Source organism: Solanum pennellii, chromosome 7, assembly GCF_001406875.1.
Source record: "Solanum pennellii chromosome 7, SPENNV200".
NCBI classification, from domain to species: Eukaryota; Viridiplantae; Streptophyta; class Magnoliopsida; order Solanales; family Solanaceae; genus Solanum; species Solanum pennellii.
Window position 1 is genome coordinate 79,201,135 of NC_028643.1, and position 23,477 is coordinate 79,224,611.

Sequence of the window (23,477 nt, forward strand, 5' to 3'; positions counted from 1 at the left end):
TGTATAACCCACAATTCACAATAACCAAATTGATAAGTCCAACGATGATCTGCTTATTACTCCACTCAGGATCGTTTTGTTCGATACCTGTAATATAAACTGAAAAATTCTAACACAAACTTTTACTGTAAATTCAAAATTCTAACTCCGATTAGTCAAATTTCAATTCCCTCAAACCCAGCACTCTGTTTTCTTGCGTTTAAGCAATAGAAGAAGAAAACTTACACTGTAATAATAATAATAATGCCAAACATATAGTTGTTAAGCGAGTGATGGAAGGCAAATCTGTTTGTACATTCAATTCATGACTTGACTGTTGTGCAATCAGAAAGTTTGTTATTCAAGAGCGTATGTATAGTAACGACGCATGCATTTATCCTTGAGGAACATGTATTATAATATTACATCTTTACAAAAGAAAAAGAAAAAGAAATCTAAATGTTGAATGATTATAGGTTGAGATCAATCCTAGGCTTTTTGATAGGTAGAGGTAATGGAACGATGGTATGGCAACGAGGGCATTTAGGATGGTTCTTTGCTATTAGCACATAAAGCAGGCAACTAGGACATCCAGCAGCGAAAGAATTGGATGTGTGCTCCTCTGTATCCTCCTTCCCTGAGGATGAGGAATTTGATGATGATATTGAACGCTTCCGCGTTGTTTCCTTCTCCAGAGCAGATTTCACTTTTTCCAAGGTGCATACACTCGGATAACTTGGCGATGAAGGAAGCAGTTTTAGGTCTAAGTTAGGTTCATCAAAGAGCTTTGATGTAGGAGGGAAATTAAGGTCTTGAAGCTTTCCAATGGTTTTTTGTTGCAAAGACCTCTGTAGATATACTTTTCCTGACTGTGTTTTTGCAAAATCAACAAACACAATGTAAATGGAAAATCGCAATTACTAATAAATACAAGAGGGTTTCGACTAGTACCTTGAGATCGAGGCGTTTTTCCCATCCAGAAGGAACCTGCAAATCAAGGTCCAATTCCTTAGAATCAAGGGAGCGGCAACCTCCGAGCAAGTCCTTTGTAATTAGAGCCGGTGATGAAGACGAATCGCTACTGCCGTTCATAATCCGAACCACAAAACTAACTTCAGCCGCCATTGATTCCTTCCTCTTCCTTCCTTAGATAAAGAAACAAAAGGGATTGATACTTTTTTTTTTTTTTGAAAAAGAAGGGTAGTAGTAAGTAGGGATTGTATGTATATATATATACTATTTATTATAATAAAAAGATTGTTGATTGGCATTATGTGTAATTAATGGGATTTGGAGGGAGGGAAAAGGCCGTCACCGTCAGTAATGGAGGCAATAAATGCTAAAATGGGACTCCGACTCTTCCCACCACCTCTGCTTTTATTTCTTCCTTAACACCCTTTCTCCATTCATTTCTCATCATTATAAATTTATTTATCATAACTTAACATTTTTATTCACATCTTTTTCATTTTTAAAATCAACAATTTTTTTTTATAATTTTCAAATTTTATCCTTTAAATATTATAAATATCAAAATTAGTTATTAAATTTGACAATAATTAATAAAGGTAAATATAAAAGTCTGACATTAGTCTTCTTTTCTTAAAGGTGTATGATATCTCAATAATTCAATTAATTTGAAATTAAGTGAGTAATTATTCTCTTAAAGTCAATTATTTTTTCAATAAATTAGTTTATTTTAATTCATTACTTAATTTATTTATGTTGATAAAATGTTTACTTTCAGATCTAAGAACATTTGGATTGACTTAAATATAATAATAATGCAAAAAATAAAAAATCAAATATAAATGACTTTTAAGTCTAAAAGTAATAAATAGGAGAGACCTATTTTTTATTTTTAATTTATTTTTAACTTTGTTAAACACTTTTAATTTATTTTAAGTTATTTTTATATTTGTCAAATATTTCAAAAATCAAAAAATAAAATACACTATATTTTATTAACTTTTAAGTTAATCCAAATATCATTTAATAACTTTCATAGAGAAAATAGCTTCATTTATGCAACAATTTTATTAATTGACAAAAACTATTAAGAAACTCGTATTTTCAAGGACAAAATACCTACCTACCTACACAATTTTTTTTTTAAATAACGAAACATGAAAGAAACAGTAAACTTCTTTTTTCAGGTCCAAAATCTTGTAAATGCACTAATTTGATTATATATTTGCATTTACCACCAAACCAATATCTTGGTATGTGTGTAAGAGCTCCATAAAATTAATACTGAATTTTTTTATTTTTAGGAATAAATTACTCCTTTACGAGATAACTTTACCAATAGTACTAAATAATTAGAAAATTTATTTAGAATTTGATTAAAAATTTAACATTTTAAAAAGTTATAATATCTTTTTTATATTTGAAAATAAACTGATTATTTTTCTATTTTTAATTAAAAAGTATTAAAATTAAAAATATAAAAATATTTAAAAAGATATAATATCATATTTATTTTACCATTAATAAAATTTTCTGACCCATTTTCTTTTCAAATGAAATAGAAGAAAAAAGACTTTGACGTGGAAGCTATGTCTTTAAAAAACATATATATTGTCCGTACATTTTATCTAGGGAGTTACAAATAATTTTTTTTTGTTGGGATTCATTAAAATCTTAATAAACGGTACATTAATTACACTACTTCACGTCCATATATACTTTAAAGTTGAAAGAGGACTTCTCAATATGAGTATTTTTTAAAATTTTACTCGTTCCTTCAGAAGTAATAATTAAGTTTAATAATTAAGTAATAATTGATATGAGTATTTTATTTAATATTTAATAATGAGGATAAAAAAAGAAAAGAGTAATTTTTAAATTTTAGTTTTAGAACACCAAATAAATAAAGGAAGTAGAAGTTAATTCAGCACATATAAATCATAATCACGTTGGTTGTTAATAATGTAGATGTATATGTTGTATATATTAAAATTTTATAGGACTCTATAAGACGTTTAATTCAGTTGGAAATCTATAATATTTATTTATAATAATATATTTATTAATTTAATATAATTTGAACAACTTTATAAATTTATATTTAATAAATTTTAAGTGATTACACATGTTTGACGATTAAAATGGTTAAGTACAAAACATCATAAAATTCATACTAAATTAACAATACACAAAACTAATGATTCAACATCAATGAGACGAGGAAATTTTCAATAAAAAAAGAATTGCAAGCCCCTACCTCGTCTCAAATATATGGTGTGAAATAAATAAATTAAGTTGTTAAACACATATGTGGATGATCATGGGTTGCAAATTGCAAATTGTAAATCGCTTCAAATACTCTTTGACTTTGTTTTGCGTGTGCCATTAATATTACTCTCTACTTCTGACTTTTCTTTTTGCCAATTATGTACCCATTACTCACCAATATCTTGGGTGAATCTCTATATAATATATAAATTTAAAATATTTGATGATAACTTGATTAGTATTATTAATCCATCCTGTTATTTTACTAGTTTGATATAAAAGTCATAAATTTTATACGAAATATATAAATACATTATATTTAAAAAATATCTATCATCTAAAGTAATATGCTTTTCTCACTTAACTATATATATATATATATATATATCACCATTTTCCTTTGCATTTACATTAACAAATAATATAATTTTACCCTTCTACCTTTATTTAATGTTTTCTTAAGTCAACTTCATCATAAATGATTAATATATTTTCAAGATTAATTAACTACTTTATCAAGAGTATAATAGGCAAAATATGCATAATTTTTATAAAATATTTATTATGATCCAACTATTTATAGAAAGGAATGACATATAAAAAGGAATGAGGAGTGCATGTTTAATGATAGATAATATCTATCAGTCCCATTTTATATGACACTTTTTTTTATGTAACTTTACTCTTCTACCTTTATTTAATTTTTTTGAACTCAAGTTTTCAATCAATTAATATGAATTAAATTATTTTGATTAATTAATTTAATCAATGAACATGAATCATTTACTTATCTTACTAAGTTGGTCAAATAAATATTTTCAAAACTAATAACTCACAAAGGTAAAAAAAGGAACAATCTGGTAATTTATGCATTGATTTTATGAAATAACAAGTATTATAAAATACCTATTTATAAAATGTGATGACATATAAAATAAGATGAAGGGAGTAGTACAATTTATGACACATTTCAATACACTTAAATACACTATGTTAATTTCTCATCAAACAACCATAATATATTTTAAAACGCCATGAATATATTGATATTGCATGTATAATTTTTTTTATACATAGTTCAAGTTTATTATGTTATTGCTATAAATAGTATTTGGTAAATAGAATAAAAGTTACAAAAATTAATAACTATTTATTAAAAAGTAATCACCCAAAGAATTTTTAAATTTTACTTTTAACAGGTTAAATATCTCAATATATTGTTTCCCTTGAAATGGCTCCCTCAATATTATAATGAAAAAAAGAAAACATGTGACTCTCTTTGTATATGCACGGATGCTGCACCATGGCTACTGTTAGCTTAAGCCCTACTAGAATTGTAGAGTATTTGAATTCCAACTAATTTCACACTTGCAATACATTGCCATTTTTATTTATTTTTCCTACAAAATATTTCATGTTGTACTATTCATTATGTGGACGTTCCTGGTTATAGTACATCGTTGAGTAAAATCAAAAACAGATTTATAATTATAGGAGTAGTTTTTATTGATGCGATCTTAGGGTTACTAATATATGTCGAGAAACTTAAAAATGATTACACATAACAAAAGCATGAATGGTACGAGATCACCCAATATATATAATAAGATAGACAAACATATATATATGTACTTTAGTTGGTCGATGTGTCTATATGTTCTTTTTTCACCACTATATTTATCGATAACAATATAAAATCTGATAATATTTGGTTGGACTTTTTCATTAACAATTAGTCCACATGACCTTGAATACAAATGTTATAACTTTGAAAATGATCACTCGTTTTATGTATATATTGGATGTTTATTGAAGGTTGAATAGTGAGTTGCATAGGTTCACCTTCCTTGTGTTGTGTCAATTAATAAATCAAGAAATTAAATGGTGAGAGCTACAAAAACTTCTTCTACGGATCAATTAATTGAATACTCCTCCTATCCTATCTTTTAAGATTTTTGCATTTAATGGATCATATATAGCATTTATATGTTACTCCCACTGGCCACTACCACTCACTTTAAACAAACTCCCATTTTCAATCTTATTATATTTATTTATGAGTTCAATCGACAATTGTTTTTGTGTCCATAAGAATTGTTCAATCATTAGGGCACACTCTCTGCACCCTTTACTTATATATTTTGAGAAATTTCACTAACAATTCAAATCAGCAAGTGTTTTAACAGTAATATACTTTTATATATATATATATATATATATATATATATATATATATATTTAATTCTTCGACTAAAAATGTTAAGTATTTAAGGAATCACAGATCATCTAATATGCATGGACTTCTTTTATCAAAATGAACAGTATATTGTTGCGACCTTTTTATTTTCCTTTGTTCATTGTGTATCCAAATCAATCAAATTTATGTAATAATGTTGGTAAAGGTGTGATATTAATTTAGTGTCACATGTGATATTTCATAAGAGAGGTTATTCATGTCAATGTTCTTAAACATCTCGCCACATCAGACTTATCTAATGCGATAGCAAGCTACTACATCAATTAATTTTTCCAATGAGTATTTAGAGGTACATAGCGGGTTTTGGAGTCTTTTTATTTTTTATTTTCGATCTCTAAGGAGGTTAAGGCCCAACTAATTTATCTTGAGGTTTTTTTAGGGAACTTTCACATATAGCCACTCAAAAATTACTCTCTATAGCTATAGTTTGATAATTACAATTTGTAGTTACATGTTATGGCGAGAAGCGAGAGAGAGAGGGCTAAAAGTGGGATAGAGGTGAATTGTATATGTATATCGGTTAGACAATTGTTTATTATACATATGTATTTGTATGTATGACGAACGAGATTGGGAGATTGTGAGAGAGGTGAGTGAGAGAGGGCACAAAGTGAGAGAGAGACGAATTGTATATGTATTATCGGTTAGATAATTGTATATTATACATATGCTTTTGTACATATGGCAAGCGAGATTGACAGAGAGAGGAGAAAGGCGAGAGAGATAGGGAGAGGGAGGAGAGAGGCGAGCGAGAGAGTAGAGAGTGGGAGAGAGGTGAAGTGTATATGTATTATCGATTAGATAATTGTATATTATATATATGTATTTGTATATTCTGGCGAATTATACATATACAAATGTGGCTAATTATACAAAGTCAAAGTCAACTCACGTAATTAATGTATAATGTTAGTCGTGAGTGCTAATCATAGCAAACTATAACTCTGATGAGTAATTAAGTAGTATAAATTTGCCTAACCACGTCGTTTTCCATTTTTTTCAGTGTGTCCATAAAATTGTTTGCGTTAAATATATACACCAAACTAATAATGTCCATCTTATTATATATATATATATATATATATATATATATATAGATAGATAGATAGATAAATAGATAGATAGATTTCTCATTGACATGGTTAATTATTATAATTTTTTTTACTTTTATCAATTATTTAATTATGACACGTTAAATCTTTTGATATAAAATTTGTCATGAGTAAGTTTTGTTACTTTGAAATTTAACTAATCTGAATTCATGCCTCAAATTAGAGCAAACTTTGACATCCCTTGTATCACTTAATTATTTCACCCCTCAAGAAGAGGACATCAAATTGCACCAAACCTTTTGGAAACAAGTAGGACTTAATGAAGCAGATTCGTCATCAACTTCACATGGCAATTAATTCATGAGAAAGAAGAAGCAAAAAAAGTCTAGCTCTTCCTCCTCTACCTGTCGCCAAGTTGATGAGATAATTTCAAGTCTAAATATTAATCATGGATTGGATTGGATAGTAATATTGAGTTGATTGAAATCATGTTAGACCCTCCTCATAAGCATCTCAGCCACTTTTTGAAAATGAATGCCAAAAGTGGTTCACATACTTTCAAAATGAATAATTAGGTGTCTAAGCTACACAGACACTAATGCCTAGTATTAATTAAACCCCAACCTCTTACTGAAAAATACTATATATTTTTATTTTGTTTCTGTTGAGACACAAAATAATTACTCTCTTCGTTCGGTATTAGTTGTCATGGTTTCTATTTTTAGAGTTAAATTATAAAAAATTTGACTATCATTTTAAGATGTATTTTTTCATCATATTAATATGTAAAAAATTGTAATTTATAGTACTTTTCATATTGTTTTAGAATATCTGATTTTTTTGTTTAAAATATCGAATTAATGTGATCTATTTATCTTTTAAAATTAATTAAATTGACTTACGATATGCGTGAATAATTTTGAAAGGAGGGAATATTTAACTTTAATATTACTAGTATCTTCTATTAGCTACTAGATAGAGATTAATACACATCAATCAATACACGATTATTTGATTAGTTAGAACGAAATTGATATAATTAGTGCAATTGAAAAATAATTTTTTTCTTTCTATTTTTAAAGTATAACTAGCGTGTTGGTTGTCAAAAACAGTAATAGAGTAATTAATAATTATGCACTTGATTAGTTAGAATGAAATTGATACGTACAAGTACAACTTAATTTTTTATTTGACAAATTCAGTGGATAAATCTATCTTTAAGGACTGTCGTTTTTTCCTTGTTTCTTAACATAAAGAAAACAATATATAAAAATTAAGGGAAAAAAGCAAACCCAACATCGATATGCATATCTAACACAAATTCAAGTTGCGTTATTTAGCCTACAAGAGTGACTAGCACATTTTTTTTTCTTCTTCTTCTAGGAGTAATAAATAATTAATACTAAAAACTTGCTAAATCCAAAATGTATACGTATACATGATATCGTTCATTTCCATATACATAGCAAATTATAGCTAACTCAAAAAATTGTAATATTTTTGTTTGATGATCAAACAAGCAATAGATAAAATGAAGGCATATATTAAGTATATTGTTAGGAATGAACATAAAATTTCCCAACACGTGAATTAATGAAATGATCATGGTGTGACACGAATTAAGCCTACAATTACTTCAATATGGACCTTGGGCTTGGGCACAAAGATATACATACAAGCCTAAGCTAAAATAGTCTACTTTTTCCACATGTCTGTGGGAATACTGTTGAAGCTCTAATTCATTTCATCTTATAAGTTGGGGTTGACATTATTTTCATCATATCAAAAAAGTAACCAACCTGTGTTTAATATTCAATCTAAAGATATACTCATATATGTATAGGGAAATGATGATAATTGAGGGGCCGCGGGTCATTTAATTGACTCAATTAAGCATAAGATTGAATAAGGAGAGTATAATTTATTTATTTATGATTGTAATAAAAAGTTATTTCTATTATTTTTTACTTTCTCACATTGACTTCCTATGATATTTAATTGAAATAGTGTAGCTTTTTTAGAACTAAAATTATGTCAGTATCTAAAATTGAGATTTTTTTTTTTCTAAAAAAAGAAGAGTTACTACTCCGTTGTTATGAAAAATAAAATAAAATAAAACAGGAGCATATGTTTATATATAAGGTAAAAATATGTGACCAAAGTGAAAGGGGAAAAAGATGGGGGAAGTTTATAGAGAAATATGACAAAAATAGTTTTGAGTAAGTCTAAAATGGTCCCTTAACTATACAGTTAACATATATAACCCTTTAACAATTCAAAAACTTCTTAGCTTTGGTTCCTTAACTATACACTTATCAACTTTAGTCTCTTAATTATAAAGTTATCGATTTTAGTCCTTTATGTATTTAAAAACTTGTCAAGTTTGGTCTTTGTTCATTTTTTTTAATATAAATAACTTAAGTTTATACTAATAGAAATATTCGTGAAATTAAATTGTTAATTCATTTTTAAAGTTGTTTCCCTATTCCATTCTTTTTTCTTCAAACTACTGATATAAAAAAAATAATAACGTTTATGATTCAAAATAAAATTAATGAGAAAACAAGATATAAATCCTAGTTTTATTAAGCATATAATTATTTAATGACTTGAAGTCACACTTGAATATTTTAATTAGTGTGGATTTTATTGAACTTACTCAAATTCTTTACCTAAAATAAAATGAATAGAATAATACAATTGATCTATTTAAAAAAATTACGAATATACCATTTTATAAATTTCAATTTCGAAAAATCAAACAAAATCCTCTCAATGAAGTCGTTGAAGTATAAACTTTGAAAAATTAAACGGGAAATACTTTATTTTCTTTTTATAATAAAATTTATCATATTCAAGTTATTAGTAGCAATAAATATGATTCACTTTATCCTGTATTGAATAAATTTATGATTTATATTTTCTTTACTTTTGAATCGTTAATGTTAAGGTTCTTCGCATAAGGTTAATTTGAAGAATATGAAGTGGAGAAGTAGAGAAAAAAATGAAAGAATTGCTAAAAGATTTAATTTATTAGACATGAATTCTATTTATATGAAGTTAAGCTATTTTATATTAAAAAATAGAATAAAATCAAGCCTGATAAGTTTTTGAATACTTAAATATTAGTATAGTTAAGGGACTAAAGTGTGTATATATATATAGTTAATGGATCAAAGTTAAAGACAAATTTTTGAATAATTAAAAGAGTATATGATTAAGGGACCATTTTGATATGTATTCGCATAGTTAAGGACCTATTTCTGTGATTTTGTGGAAGTTTATAGGACGGCACGGCGGCGGAGTGAGTTGATAAGAAGAAAATGGCGTCGGGGATATTATCAAGGTCTCTGTCTCTTCTCAAGTCTTCCACTTTCTTACTCTCCACAAAGCAGCCCCAATTGTTTTCTTCTGTAAGTTGTCAATTTTGATTTTTATATGTATGGATTGCGCACAACTTTACTCAATACTTTGCCTCTAGATTGTTACTAATTTCTTGTAGTCATTCAATCAGAAGAAAACATTCTACTGCCAATCTGCACCAACCTATTTCTCTTACAAGCTGGTGGCTTCTGTTACATGTCGCATGAATTCATCAAGGCTCGCAACATTCTCAACACAATCTGTTTCCTCTAATGAACCTGTTGTTTCTGTTGACTGGCTCCACGCAAACCTTAAACAGCCTCATATAAAGGTGTCTGATTGAACCTTCCTTCTTCCAGGCTGCTCAATTGTATGCTTAGAATTTTCCATTTTCGTTTTCGTTTTCATTAAGGTACTGGATGCATCTTGGTACATGCCAAACGAGCAGAGAAATCCTCTTCAAGAGTATCAGGTTGTATAAATGGAACTACTTTATTCTCACTTGATGGAAAAACTCATTCAAATGCCTGCATTGCTTTTGTTCATAGATTGAAATATTTCATCATTTGCTCAACTCTCTATCCTTCTATTTTAACAGGTTGCACATATTCCTGGAGCACTCTTCTTTGATGTAGATGGTATATCCGATCGTACTACAAATGTAAGACTTGTTCAAACTTATTTCTTCTTTTAAGAATAATTTGCTTAATAATGTAACATCTACTTTCTCTGGCGGCACCGTCCGTCCTTTTTTCATTTGAACTCATCTGGTTCTACAGTATCTATACCATAAGATGCTTTTGAGATTGATCACGACATCTTTTTGCCATATAAAAGGCTTTATTTCTCTGTTTATGATATCAGTTGCCTCATATGCTGCCATCTGAAGAAGCATTTGCTGCTGCTGTATCTGCTCTTGGAATTGAGAACAAAGATGGGGTTGTTGTCTATGATGGGAAGGGAATCTTTAGTGCAGCTCGTGTATGGTGGTGAGTTAACTGATTACTGCAAAAGACAGATATGCTCATTTTGTACGAAATGACTAACAAATTACAAAATGGATAATCAGGATGTTTAGAGTTTTTGGACATGACAGAGTTTGGGTTCTAGATGGTGGCTTGCCAAGATGGCGTGCTTCTGGATATGATGTCGAATCCAGTGCATCTGGTGACGCAATTTTGAAAGCTAGCGCTGCCAGTGAAGCAATAGAGAAAGTATATCAACGACAGGCTGTAAGTAAATGCTTATTTCTTGTGAGCTTCACTTGTGTGTATCTTAAAAACAGAAAATTGCTACAACAAAGTATCTTTCGACAACCTTGTTAGCATGGCAGTGTTAAAGCAATAGGACTTGAATTTAGTGGTGGCAAGATCTCTGTGCAAAAATGCCCCCGGGGCTTTTGGTCCATTGGTACGAGCACAGAGCGTCATTTGAGTCACACGTCACTGAGTTCAAAGTATAGTCCACAACCCTCAGGGATTTCTCGGGTTTCAAAAAAAGGTCTCTGTAAGAACTTCAATGAGATAACTGTTTTCTTAAATATGGTTCTATCTTGATAAGGAGAAATCCAATAGGACAGGTCATGGTTTTATTTTGAAAAATAAAAGAGAAGTTGCTGCCTGTACATACGAACAAATAAAGTTGAAAATGCTGATGCATTTATCCACTTGTTAAGTTGGATCGCCGGAAACTTTATGAAGGATATGTTACCAAATGTAGATACGTTGAGACAAAAGTCTCAACACAGGATTAAAGGCAGCCACTGATTCTCTGCTGGTTATGTGGTAGAAGTTCAATAAATCCTTTTTCTTTCATGATTGTGGTGCACAGTGCCAAAAGGAGTTTCAAGGAACTTAAGATTTTGTTATGAGGTGAAGCACTAAAACAAGTAATCAATTTGACAGTGTCCTCTTTCTTTTATACTTTATTCTTTTCTGTAGAGTAACAATTTGATTATTGAGAGTTTCCCCCGACACAAATGCTTTATTGTTTCCAGGAGAGGTGGGGTGTGTGAGCGAGGGAGGGATTGAGGTGTCCTATACTTAGGCATGACACGCTACATGTCTTTTCAAGTACTTTTTCGACGGCGGAAATTAAGAGCCTCATTTTATTAATTTAATATCACCACAAACCTTCTATCTAGATTAATTCTGCTACAAATATGTATTACTTAATATTACCATAAGAACTTGTTTGCAGGTTGCACCTATTACCTTTCTGACCAAATTTCAACCACATCTCGTCTGGACCCTTAATCAGGTTGGTGTGCTTTCTCCTGCAGCTTTTGTCAGAAGCTTTGTAACCATATGCCTTTGAACTGGAGCTAATGGCATGGAAATCAATATTGAAGTTGAATTCACTTCACAGCACTCAATCACATTAGTTCCTATAACATCATAGGAACTAATGTGATTGAGTGCTGTGAAGTGAATACACAAAACTGTTACCTTTGTAAAAAAAAAAAACATTAGTTCCTATCACGGTGCAATTTAAAACTGATGGTAGGTCTAGGAACAGATGGAGCATGCACAAAACTTACAAATTGTAATGTAGTGTGTTTCAAATTGCAAGTGTGCTCATTAATCCTTGGATCTTTTGTACAACTAGGTTCAGCCAACAAAAAACACATCTACTTCCAAGGATGGAGCCATAGTGGTGGCTATGGCAGAACCTGATAACATTGGCTCAAACCTTATATTTATTTTAAAAGATTCATTTAATATGTACAAATAATTTATTCAGAACCCAGAAAACAAAACAAAAATTAGCTCAGAAGTCAGAACCTATAAACTTCAATCCTAGATCAGCCTTTGTCTACTTCCCTTGAATGAGATGTAAAACTCCATGACGTTTGGAAGTAAATCTGGGCCATGGTTTTTGGAGTTTCTTTAGTGGATCTTTGTACAACACTTAGGTCTAATGGTTTTATAAGTGGGTGGTAGTCCAACTGACAATTTTTCTGCTGTCTGCTAGATTTTTCAAGTAGATTGAAATTTCTGATTCACTTTCCACAGTAAACGAATGCAATTTTTTGTTGTCAATATACATTCCCTAGTCAGCATTTGAATATGTGATTTTTTTTTTGTCAATGCTTCTAATTTTGGATGCGGAGTTGTAACGTTTTTACTTTCAGGTTTGGAAGAACATTGAAGAGACAACATATCAACATATAGATGCTCGATCCAAAGCTAGGTACTTTAGTTTGTGGGAGAATTAATTCTTAATGATTCACTACTAGCTAAACTTTTTTTTTCCAAATATTGTTTTGATGAGATGACACATGGGTCATTTGAGTAATACTATTAATTCTTGTTCCACAAACTTTAAGAAGTGTAGCCTAGAATACAACATTATTTAAGACTTCAAAATGATCATTTCTCTCAACAATTTGTTCTATATGCAAGTAATATTGGTTCTGCACCTTGTCAAATAATGTCGAGTAAATAGAGGCATGACGCATGAGTAATATCTTTTTGGCAACGTCATTTAAGAGGTTAGGAAGAGGCGTGTAGCATCACACTAGCATGTTCATGGTCAAGATGCTGATTTACCACATAGCCAATATAAGTTGGGCTACGGACATAGCTGATATAGATCTGTACATGTACACTTGTGCTCTATAATGAAATGAACCATTATGTTTGTTGGTTTTTTAGAAATAAGATAATGTATCTGTTGTTAGTATTATACAAAATGGATTCAAAATCCATTGTTCATTCTACACAATTGAATTCATTGTGAAGTTCTGATTTTTGCTTGCCCCTTTCAGGTTTGATGGTGTTGCACCAGAGCCTCGTAAAGGAATAAGAAGTGGTCATGTACCTGGGAGCAAGTGCATTCCTTTTTCCCAGGTAAAGGTTTATTATTATTGGTCAAAGAGATGTGATTTTTCAAAATTTCTCTCTACTAAAAGCCACTGTCTGCAGTAGAGGAACGGAAAAGGATTTTGATTTAACTGGTTAGATTATTTGTTGAGGCATTTGATACCTTTTGATAATTTAGGTAGTTGATTTGTCTCATCTTGATAGTGATTAAAAGCTATCACCCTTAACAATAATACCACAACGACCGTGTGTAAGACCCTAAATAAGGATAATACTCCCGGTATAGAATTTGGGATTAACTTTATCCCACGTTTGCTTTGCATTATTTGTGAATCCTGATGTAATTTTTACACTAGAATGGTGGGATTAGCTTTCCCATATAGGTGATAGCTAATCCCATGGGCTATCCCACCATTGTACCAAACGTCCTCAACGGGTTTGGTAGACATTCTCTCCATATATTCCAAGGTTATTGTGAGCACATCGAGGTAACTGAATCCTACCTTCTGCTCATGTTTGAGTACAAGAATGCTTGAAAAATAAGCCATGCCTATCTTCATCCTCCTGAGGGGCACCTATTGCACATTGCACCTAATGCCTAAGTGTGTGCTTCCTTACATGTTCTTGTTTCTTTTTACCAACAAAAATATAGAGATTGTTCTTTTTTTCTGAATGTTTGATCTCTACTCTTTAATTCCTGGACTAAACTCTGTATGAGTAGAGCTCTACTATTTGTTGAAGCCATTAATATAACCAAGGGTAATTAATCTGATGTTAATTTTTTTTAAAAATATTGATCCCTGCTCTGACTAATTCCTAGATCAAGCTCTGAAATCATATATTCATATCTGGTTCACTTTGGGGATTTCTTACAGATGCTTGATGGTTCTCAGACACTATTATCTAATGAAGAGCTCAAGAAAAAATTTGATCAGGAAGGTAAGAACAGCTTCCCCTTGCTTGATGGACTTGCACAGGGAGATAAATGGTAAAGCATTTGCATATGTAAATAATTGGATTTAGTACAGTCCCAAGTTTAAACGTAATAGTAAATTTGAAAAGGCGTCCCCTTTGAAATGAAGAGTTAATTTATATCATCCAACCTCATAATTTAGGCATCTTTAACCATACAATATATTATCCGACTTTCAGCATTGCTTGTATGATTACCTATTCTTCTATAGGTATCTCTTTGGACAAACCTATAGTAACTTCCTGTGGCACTGGAGTAACAGCTTGCATACTTGCCTTGGTTAGTGAAACTCTCTGTTTCTCTCTTTCCTATGATCCATCCTTGTATGACCACAATGTATGGCGCAGAGAGGATTTGAAACTTTGTTCATCTTTGTAGGGCCTCCATCGACTTGGAAAGACTGATGTTCCAGTCTATGATGGTTCGTGGACAGAATGGGGAGGGCATCCAGATGTACCAGTCTCCACATCTGAAGCATAGATTCTACATGCTTTGAACAAGTGCTTCTACATATGACTTTACAAGGTCTACTTTGTCTGTTTAATTTCTTGTTGGTGAATATGACAGCAGGTGTTGTATCATGGAATAATGAAACAATATGATATTCAAAGTTAGTTATGACACATAAATATGTCCAGAGTCTCATAGTGCGGGAAGCCAAATTTGAGGGTCTGGAGACGAGTTGGCAATGGATTGTTATCCTGTCAGGACTTATTTGCAACATTGTTATGTTAGGGACTTGAGACCTGATTTTGAGAGAAAGAGATAGTCGTGCATTGGCCAGTTTAGAGGTATTGTTTCCCAACTATTATTGGTCAAGTTGTTGAAGTTGATGAGGAGTCGAATTTTTCTGATCTTTCATAAGCAACAAGCATGTGCATATTTTTCATATGAAGAGTGAAGGGATTAAGTATTTTTTTTTCCAGGCCACACTCAATTTTGTTTCTTTTTCATATTTTTGGTATCCAATATTTATGAGCGCAGTTTGTGACTTGTATCTGTTGCGCAAACGAATATAATGATTTTTGGATTTAGAAATAATTTGATGAATGTATCAGAATTTACTAAACAATTAAGAAAATGAATCGTCACAATTGCGAGTGGTCACATCGTTTCAAGCAAACAGATGCGCGCTTTCGTTCAAAAACCAAGTGCTACCGTTTCGTTAAACGTCTCTTTGACAATAATATATATATTTGTTTGTATTCGAAAGCCTTTGCAAAAGTAATAATAGTAATGGCTGAAAACCGCATACTGAAGGACAGTAATGATGATTTAAAGGCCAATAGTATTGTGGAAGAAGAAATTGACGAGGGCAATGGCGGCAATGCATCGAAAACAAAAGTGGGGAATGAGGATGATTTGAAGTCGACATGTAGTGATGATGAAGAAGAAGACGTGAATAAGGAAGCAATAGAAGACCTTATTTCAAAGCTTCACATTAATGGAGATCAATTACCTACTATTTCAAGCCCACTAAATAACTTGAGATGCCGAGGCCGTTCCACCTTAATGTTGTTTTATCGTCTTTGGAGAGATCACCTAGTCAAGAAACCTCCTCTCTAGTTATATATTGTATAAATTTTATTATCCTGTATGTATAAATTGTGTAATGAAACTAGTCTTTTGTTTTATATTTGTTTGTTTAAAGATGAAACAAGTGATCGCGTGGCCTAATGGATAAGGCGCTCGCCTCCGGAGCGGGAGATTGTGGGTTCGAGTCCCATCGTGATCGGTTCTCTCTTGTTTTTTGGCTTATTATATCATATAGTTAGTTAGTAGACGGACAACTATAACAAACACTCATATAGAAGAAGAAATCATCTGACAATATCCTTCAGCCAGCTTTTTTTTTTATAAGAGACGCAAACACCAACAAAAGAAGCATAGATGCCTTCCAATTGGTCACGGCAAATTTACCTTCCATCATCTATATCTAAACCAGGGCTTTCTATTTCTATTTAGAAAGAAAATGGCAATATTGTTTCTTGTAAATCTGAATAAACCTCCTTCCTAGTACCAACCAAATAGACAAAGCTCGAATACATAAACAATAATAGTGTAAGAGAAAAGCATAATAGTGTAAGAGAAAAGCTCCGGCCATATATAAGCTCGAATATAGAAAAAGTAATCATTAGTTATTTCAAAGTGTATCTCAACCATGGAAGATTCTCTTATCACAAGAGAGAGTACCCAGAAAGCGCTTATTACAGTTTGATCCACCACCTTTTACAAACTCGCTCCAGATTAAAATCCAGAGATGAAAGCTAACAGAATGTGCAAAAAAAAAAAAAAGGAGCATATATTGCTTAGGCGTCATCCAGGGCAAGCACCCCAGGAAGTTGTTTCCCCTCCAGAAGCTCCAAGCTAGCACCCCCACCAGTTGATATGTGGCTCATCTTCTCTGCAAGTCCTACCTTCTCCACAGCAGCTACAGAATCACCACCACCTATTATGGTGGTCACTCCCTTTCCACTAAGCTCTGCCAGTTTCTTTGCAATAGCCTGGCAACAAAAGATGCAAAAGTGAGACATCTCAAACCATCACCAGAAATATTCCTAGTAGAATAACAACTCCTAAATCTACCAGCTCTCCATTTTATACCTCCGTTCCAGCAGCAAACTTGTCAAATTCAAACACACCCATCGGTCCATTCCAAATGATAGTCTTGGTGGTATCCAAGGCACTGCCAAAGGACTTGATGGCATCAGGCCCAATATCTAATCCCATCCAGCCATCAGGAATTTCAGAGGCCGGAACAATCTGAAAGTGCCAAAGAAAACCAAGTCAGCCAAGACCCTAAAACAGATACTGCTACAAAAAGAATTCATCTTCCACATCAGGAAAAAAGTTAAAACATATATAACAGTTAGTTCTTACTTTTCAAGATGGAAATGACCTAGTAAAACATTTATACAGATGAGGGTTGTACCTTGCTGTTCGCATCAGCAGCAAACTTGTCCGCAATCACTACATCCGTGGGAAGCAATAGAGATACCCCTTTTGTCTTTGCCTTCTCCATGAGAGATGTTGCCAAGTCAAGTTTGTCCTCCTCCACTAGTGATGATCCCACAGCGTAACCTTGGGCCTTGTAGAAAGTAAAGATCATTCCTCCACCGAGCAATAACACGTCAACCTTCTCCAAGAGTGACTCTATAACACCAATCTTACTTGATACTTTTGAACCACCAACAATAGCAGCAAATGGCTTCTGTGGATTTGACACAGCTCCAACTAAATAGTCAAGTTCCTACAAGCATTGATTATGCAGGGTAAGACACTAAAACAAAAAATATAAAGGCAACCACAATACGGTGAAAGAGTATCGTAACTGCTGAATCACAATTAACCATCCATACATGCAACACAATTGAGCAACCCTTGAACTAATAATTCTTCCTAGAACTATGCATAACACCTCTATTTTTTGAAAATGCTTTCCTATTTGACAGCCTGAAATCTTAGATTAGTACCTTTTGCATAAGGAATCCAGCAACGGCTGGTTTCAAGACCTTAGCAACCCCTTCCGTGGAAGCATGGGCTCTGTGAGCAGTCCCAAATGCATCATTGACGTACAAATCTGCAAGAGATGCCAACTTCTTGGCAAACTCGGGGTCATTCTTCTCCTCTTCTTTGTAAAATCGCACATTCTCCAGAAGTACAACTCCTCCTTCCGGTAGTCCAGCCACCAAGTTCTCAACTTCTGGGCCAACTGAATCATTTGCCATCTTGACCTGAGCAAAATCAGCAAATAATAACATTCTTAAACTGAACTAGAAGAAAGAATGAGTCAACAGAGAATAATAAGAGAACAACATACAAACCTCGATTCCCAATAGTTCTGAAAGTCTAGGCACAAGTGGCTTTAAGCTGTACTTTGGAGTGACACCTTTGGGGCGACCCTGAGAAAAAACTGACAATCAGAGAAAACACAGATATGGGGTTCCTCAGCCATGCAAAGACAATGAGTAACAAACCCTAATAGCATTTTCAACAAGTGAAATTCCAGAGTTAACAAAACAGAGTAACACAACTAGTTTCTCAATCTTTTGAAGCTATCAGATCTCCTCATCGAGGAAGAGAGACAACCAGAGCACCATTTATGCTTGGTATTGTGCTGTGCAGCATATCTCTTCTATATGTATGTTTATAGTTCCACTCAGACAGATCCCGCCCAACCCCTACTAACTCAACTTGAAAAGTTCTTTAGTTTACTCATCTCATTGTCAAAAGCAGTATATGAAACCACAACAACTTGATCTGTAGATGCTGATTTATCCAGAGTTCTAATCTCTTACTCTAACCTTATATATATGATGCTCTTCCTTAAGACATAGTAGTTGGCTCCCAAAAATGAAAGAAGCAATTAAACCACAGTAGAAAGAACCATTTAACACAATGAAAATGCACAAGAGCAGAACAAATGCATGTTTAAGAATTTAAACCAACGGTCAAGCAATATCTATCCTGGACTTGATGAAAATAATGAAAGAAAGAGGGCAAGGACCTCCAAATGATAGCTAAGATTTAGAAAAGAGAGGGTGAAGCTTACAAGATGAGAGGCAAGGATGACTCTGGCACCATTTTGCATCAAGTACTTGATGGTAGGTACAGCAGCCCGGATTCTGGTGTCATCAGTGATTTTGAAGTTATCATCCAATGGAACGTTGAGATCAACTCGGACGAATACTCTCTTCCCTTTCAGATCTGCTTCTTTCAGTGATCCGACACTCTTCTTCACCGCCATTCTTCAATCTGAAAAAACATTATCTGTCTGTATAAGATAATAATCATTTAACAGAGCTAATCAGAGCTGATGGCTGATGATCAGAAACTCACCGTTAATTTCGTCGGAGAATTCAATGCTATGATCGGTGCGATGTCTACAAGTGATTGGAATGTTGGTGTAAATAGGGCATATCCTCGCGCGTTCTTCGCACTCGCTTTCCTTTCCGTGGCGCACATTGTTTAGGGCAATATTATGTGCTTGGGCTTGGGCCACTAGTTTCCATTTCTATTTGTGTCTTTAATTATTATCCTTTGAAAATTTGTATATAATGCCAAATTAAATATTATTCTCTTCATTTCATAAAAAATAGTCTAGTTTGATTTAATATGGAGATTAAAAAAATAAATAAAACTTTTGATGTACAAAATTGTTCTTTAATTTGTGACTAAACATGCCAGGTAAATAGTTATTAACGAAAAAAGAAAGAAGTCATTTTTTTTAAACAAATTAAAAAGGAAAGGAGGTAATTCTCTTTTGAAACTGAGTGAGTATAAACACAAATTAATTAAATTGTACCTCATAGCAAATTGTTGCTATTTCATCTTTCTCTAGGTGAATGTAGCTCGCCACTCTAGTTTAATAAAGTGAAAGAAAATTGTATATACACATATATTTGCGTTTCCCTATCCCAAATTTTGCTTGCCAGTCTCTCCCTCGTCTCCCTTTCTTATACAAACAGAAATGTATAATTGTTTGTATAAAGCGAAAGAAAATTGTATATACACATGCAAATACATTATTTTCGTCCTATACTCTTATAATTATACAATACAAACATTCTCCAGCCCAGTTCTCTTTTGTATTTTTCTCGTTCTTGCTTTATAAACACATATTATACAATTGATCTTTTGTATATGTATACAGAAACAGATTAAATACAATTGTTTTCTTTTGTATATTTATAGCGAAATATACATATTTATGTTTGTTATGGAGCACAATTATGCAAACACATATTTATGCTATAAATACATATTACACATATTTATGCTTTATCCTAAGAAAAAAATTGGCTGAAAACAAATAAAGAATAAGGAAAAAGAAATTCATAAGGTAGCAGTTAGAACATTATATCTTTAAAAAGTTTATAATCTAAACTTAAGTTTGAATCTATAAAATTATGCCTCATGGGGCAAAAGTTCATGTAGGTTAAAGACGAAAATTCTCTAAAATTATATATTGAGGTGGGAGTTTCAACTTGTGTTTTTTCTATTGTAAAGAAACAGGCATGAAATGTGTAGATCCAACATGTATATATTCGTGATGGTTGGTAGGGTGAAGCCTAATAAAAATACTCCACTAGCTAGTTGAAGACCAACTATGAACTGGTCCTCCATTTGATTCATAGACAGTGTTATCATAGGCAAGTTAAAACTGCAGTGTATGCTTGTTTTTAATTTTTCTTTTCATCAAAATTCATGTCCAAGTGCACAACAAATATGTCATGAGCAGGAGGTGTCAAGTGCACTTGTTACATCTAAACAAGTTGAACCAAAGTTGTCGCTGTCTATACATACACACACGCCCTTTATTCAGACAGATAAAATAGCTGGGGAAAGAAGGACCTTATATCACCTGGAAAATCTACAACATTAACAACTCAATGTTCCCCAACTGGCTGATTAAGTTAAGTTGACCGAAAAAAGAATTTAGTACAAATTGTTTTACACTGCAACAGGGGCGTCAGCTTCATCTAGAGCTATGACACCAGGGAGCACCTTTCCTTCAAGTAACTCCAAACTGGCACCACCACCAGTGGATATATGGCTCATCACGCTAGCCACTCCAACTTTCTCAACCGCTGCAACAGAGTCTCCACCTCCAATGATAGTGGTCACTCCTTTCCCACTTAGGTCTGCTAGCTTCTTTGCAATTGCCTATCACCACAATAGCATGCTTGTTATTACAGAAACAACTCTATCGAAATGTACCAGAAAAATAAATTCACACATATCAAAAACCAGCTTACTACTCCTTTTTTTTTATATTCAAATTTAAAAAAAAAAAACAAATATGAAGAGAAGAATGGCAATTGATACCTCCGTTCCAGTAGCAAACTTGTCAAATTCAAACACCCCCATAGGTCCATTCCAGATCACTGTTTTTGTGGTATCCAAAGCATCGTTGAAAGTCTTGATAGAGTCTGGTCCAATGTCTAACCCCATCCAACCATCTGGGATAGCAGATGCCGGCACAATCTGGAATTGTATTTTCAACACAATCCATAAGTAACAAATTCTGATCCAAGTCTAAAGAATCTCAAGAGAAAAGCTTAGAATGCAAACCTTGCTGTTTGCATCAGGAGCAAATTTATCTGCAATCACAACATCAGATGGTAACAAGAGACTGACTCCTTTTGCCTTGGCCTTTTCCAGGAGTGATGTTGCAAGCTCTAGTTTGTCTTCCTCAACCAAGGAGGAACCAACTGAAAGACCCTGAGCCTTGTAGAAGGTAAAGATCATTCCTCCACCCAAAAGCAATATATCACATTTCTCCAGAAGTGATTCAATCACTCCAATCTTGGATGAAACCTTTGAACCACCCACAATAGCAGCAAATGGCCTCTTTGGAGTTGAAACTGCACCAACTAAATAGTCCAATTCCTGAAACAGATAAATGAACAGTTAGATTCGTTTTAAGTTTGTCAAAGAAAACAATAGGTAAGCCTGACCTTTTGTAAAAGGAAACCAGCAACAGAAGGCTTCAAAAATTTAGTAACTCCCTCTGTAGAGGCATGAGCTCTATGAGCTGTACCAAAGGCATCATTCACATAAAGATCTGCCAATGATGCAAGTTTCTTTGCAAACTCAGGTTCATTCTTCTCTTCCTCTTTGTAGAATCTTACATTCTCAAGAAGAAGAACACCGCCCTCTGGAAGTGAATCAACCAACTTGTCAACTTCTGGACCAATGCAATCATCAGCCTTTACAACCTGTTTACATGGAACTATTACTTTTGCCTAAATTATCTTCTTGGTATATCAAAAGCATTAAAATTGCAAGAGGATGTACCTGGATTCCAAGTAGTTCAGATAGCCTGGGGACAAGGGGTGCTAAGCTGTATTTAGGAGTGACTCCCTTTGGCCTTCCCTGAAATTTCAATAAGCAATATAAATAAAAGTAACAAAATGTTTTAATGATAGAAGGGAGGGAGTGACTAGTAACAACTTTCTAACATATTGCCCTTTTGGGATCAACTATACTTTAACCAAAATCTAGATAATCCATACATTTTATTAAAAAAAATTGACTAACCAAGTGACTGGAGAGAATAACTTTAGCCCCATTGGCAATCAAGTGTTTGATGGTAGGGATGGCAGCTCTAATCCTAGTGTCATCAGTAATGTTCTGTGAATCATCAAGTGGGACATTCAAATCAGCCCTGACGAAGACTTTCTTGCCCTTCAAATCGGAAGAGCTAAGGTCTCCAACGCTCTTCTTGGCCATGGAGACAACGGCCCTAACAGGGTTGGAGGAGGCCTTGAGAGATCGGAGCTTGGTCGCGACGTGGTTGGTGAAGAGAGGATCAGCGACAGCGCCGGCGAAACCGAGGCGGCGGAGAGGAGTTTTAAGGAGGAAGCGAGCAGAGGAATAGGTGGTAGACTTGTTGGTGGTAGAGGATGATGATGTGGTGGGAATGCCGCACAAAGTGTGGGAAGCAGTAGCTGATGCCATTATCTCTTTCTTTCTCTTTTGTGTTTGTGGAAATGAATGAACGAATGCCGCTGAGAGTGGTGAGAGGGATGTATTATATTATATTATAGCAATACAAGAGGTTGGAAATGGGATTTTTCTTATCGTTGAGTTTGGGGTTGAGGTTTAATTTCCTTTTCTTTTTTTTTTGCCCCAAACATATCTTCATTCTTTTCTTTCCACCACAAAATTCAACTCACTATTTTACTCCTTTAAATAACTCAAGTGTGATGAACGATTTCCTTTTTTTTTATTTTTAAACAAAGTATTTTACTGCATATGAACTAGGGTAATTTGACCGTATGATATGA

General features: G+C 32.9%; 4 protein-coding genes and 1 non-coding gene across 8 annotated transcripts; 2 read left to right on the forward strand and 3 right to left on the reverse strand.

The window, feature by feature from the left end:
- Nucleotides 1-275: 275 nt before the first annotated feature.
- On the reverse strand, nucleotides 276-1,194 carry LOC107024428. Its single transcript, XM_015225411.2, has 2 exons — nucleotides 931-1,194; nucleotides 276-848 (listed from the first exon to the last, which is right to left on the reverse strand). The coding sequence occupies exons 1-2, from the start codon at nucleotides 1,102-1,104 to the stop codon at nucleotides 450-452; spliced, it is 573 nt and encodes a 190-aa protein (XP_015080897.1). The 5' UTR covers nucleotides 1,105-1,194; the 3' UTR covers nucleotides 276-449.
- An 8,569-nt stretch (nucleotides 1,195-9,763) lies between these two features.
- On the forward strand, nucleotides 9,764-15,539 carry LOC107026197 (thiosulfate/3-mercaptopyruvate sulfurtransferase 1, mitochondrial). 4 transcript variants are annotated; one of them, XM_015227077.2, is made up of 12 exons: nucleotides 9,766-9,938; nucleotides 10,028-10,219; nucleotides 10,301-10,360; nucleotides 10,487-10,549; nucleotides 10,753-10,877; nucleotides 10,958-11,120; nucleotides 12,088-12,147; nucleotides 13,022-13,080; nucleotides 13,658-13,739; nucleotides 14,588-14,651; nucleotides 14,897-14,964; nucleotides 15,064-15,539. In XM_015227077.2, the coding sequence occupies exons 1-12, from the start codon at nucleotides 9,849-9,851 to the stop codon at nucleotides 15,163-15,165; spliced, it is 1,128 nt and encodes a 375-aa protein (XP_015082563.1). In that variant the 5' UTR covers nucleotides 9,766-9,848; the 3' UTR covers nucleotides 15,166-15,539. The 4 variants fall into 4 exon arrangements, with proteins under 4 accessions (XP_027774274.1, XP_015082563.1, XP_015082565.1 ...); XM_015227079.2 differs by having other exon boundaries at nucleotides 10,043-10,219; XM_015227078.2 differs by having other exon boundaries at nucleotides 9,767-9,938; nucleotides 10,040-10,219.
- Nucleotides 15,540-16,347: 808 nt separating this feature from the next.
- TRNAR-CCG lies at nucleotides 16,348-16,420 on the forward strand. Its single transcript has one exon. It is a non-coding gene; the product is annotated as a tRNA-Arg (tRNA).
- A 348-nt stretch (nucleotides 16,421-16,768) lies between these two features.
- LOC107025334 (phosphoglycerate kinase, cytosolic) lies at nucleotides 16,769-19,681 on the reverse strand. The gene is made up of 7 exons (XM_015226117.2): nucleotides 19,525-19,681; nucleotides 19,238-19,440; nucleotides 18,510-18,587; nucleotides 18,159-18,419; nucleotides 17,618-17,935; nucleotides 17,290-17,448; nucleotides 16,769-17,189 (listed from the first exon to the last, which is right to left on the reverse strand). Exons 2-7 carry the CDS (start codon nucleotides 19,430-19,432, stop codon nucleotides 16,995-16,997), a joined length of 1,206 nt encoding a protein of 401 aa, XP_015081603.1. The 5' UTR covers nucleotides 19,433-19,440; nucleotides 19,525-19,681; the 3' UTR covers nucleotides 16,769-16,994.
- A 1,183-nt stretch (nucleotides 19,682-20,864) lies between these two features.
- On the reverse strand, nucleotides 20,865-23,297 carry LOC107025333 (phosphoglycerate kinase, chloroplastic). Its single transcript, XM_015226116.2, has 6 exons — nucleotides 22,729-23,297; nucleotides 22,486-22,563; nucleotides 22,146-22,406; nucleotides 21,760-22,077; nucleotides 21,514-21,672; nucleotides 20,865-21,351 (listed from the first exon to the last, which is right to left on the reverse strand). Exons 1-6 carry the CDS (start codon nucleotides 23,146-23,148, stop codon nucleotides 21,139-21,141), a joined length of 1,449 nt encoding a protein of 482 aa, XP_015081602.1. The 5' UTR covers nucleotides 23,149-23,297; the 3' UTR covers nucleotides 20,865-21,138.
- Nucleotides 23,298-23,477: the final 180 nt, after the last annotated feature.

Excerpts from the sequence above, each read along its gene's own strand:
- LOC107024428 (XM_015225411.2), bottom strand. The coding sequence starts at position 1,104 with ATGGCGGCTGAAGTTAGTTTTGTGGTTCGGATTATGAACGGCAGTAGC. Across the intron at positions 849-930 it reads AAAAACGCCTCGATCTCAAG|TCAGGAAAAGTATATCTACA; the intron begins GTACTAGTCGAA and ends GCAAAAACACAG.
- LOC107025334 (XM_015226117.2), bottom strand. The coding sequence starts at position 19,432 with ATGGCGGTGAAGAAGAGTGTCGGATCACTGAAAGAAGCAGATCTGAAA. Across the intron at positions 17,936-18,158 it reads CTGGATTCCTTATGCAAAAG|GAACTTGACTATTTAGTTGG; the intron begins GTACTAATCTAA and ends CAATGCTTGTAG. Across the intron at positions 17,190-17,289 it reads AGTTTGCTGCTGGAACGGAG|GCTATTGCAAAGAAACTGGC; the intron begins GTATAAAATGGA and ends TTTTGTTGCCAG.
- LOC107026197 (XM_015227077.2), top strand. The coding sequence starts at position 9,849 with ATGGCGTCGGGGATATTATCAAGGTCTCTGTCTCTTCTCAAGTCTTCC. Across the intron at positions 10,878-10,957 it reads AGTGCAGCTCGTGTATGGTG|GATGTTTAGAGTTTTTGGAC; the intron begins GTGAGTTAACTG and ends ATGGATAATCAG. Across the intron at positions 14,652-14,896 it reads GAAAAAATTTGATCAGGAAG|GTATCTCTTTGGACAAACCT; the intron begins GTAAGAACAGCT and ends ATTCTTCTATAG.
- LOC107025333 (XM_015226116.2), bottom strand. The coding sequence starts at position 23,148 with ATGGCATCAGCTACTGCTTCCCACACTTTGTGCGGCATTCCCACCACA. Across the intron at positions 22,407-22,485 it reads CTGAACTACTTGGAATCCAG|GTTGTAAAGGCTGATGATTG; the intron begins GTACATCCTCTT and ends CCATGTAAACAG. Across the intron at positions 22,078-22,145 it reads CTGGTTTCCTTTTACAAAAG|GAATTGGACTATTTAGTTGG; the intron begins GTCAGGCTTACC and ends TATCTGTTTCAG.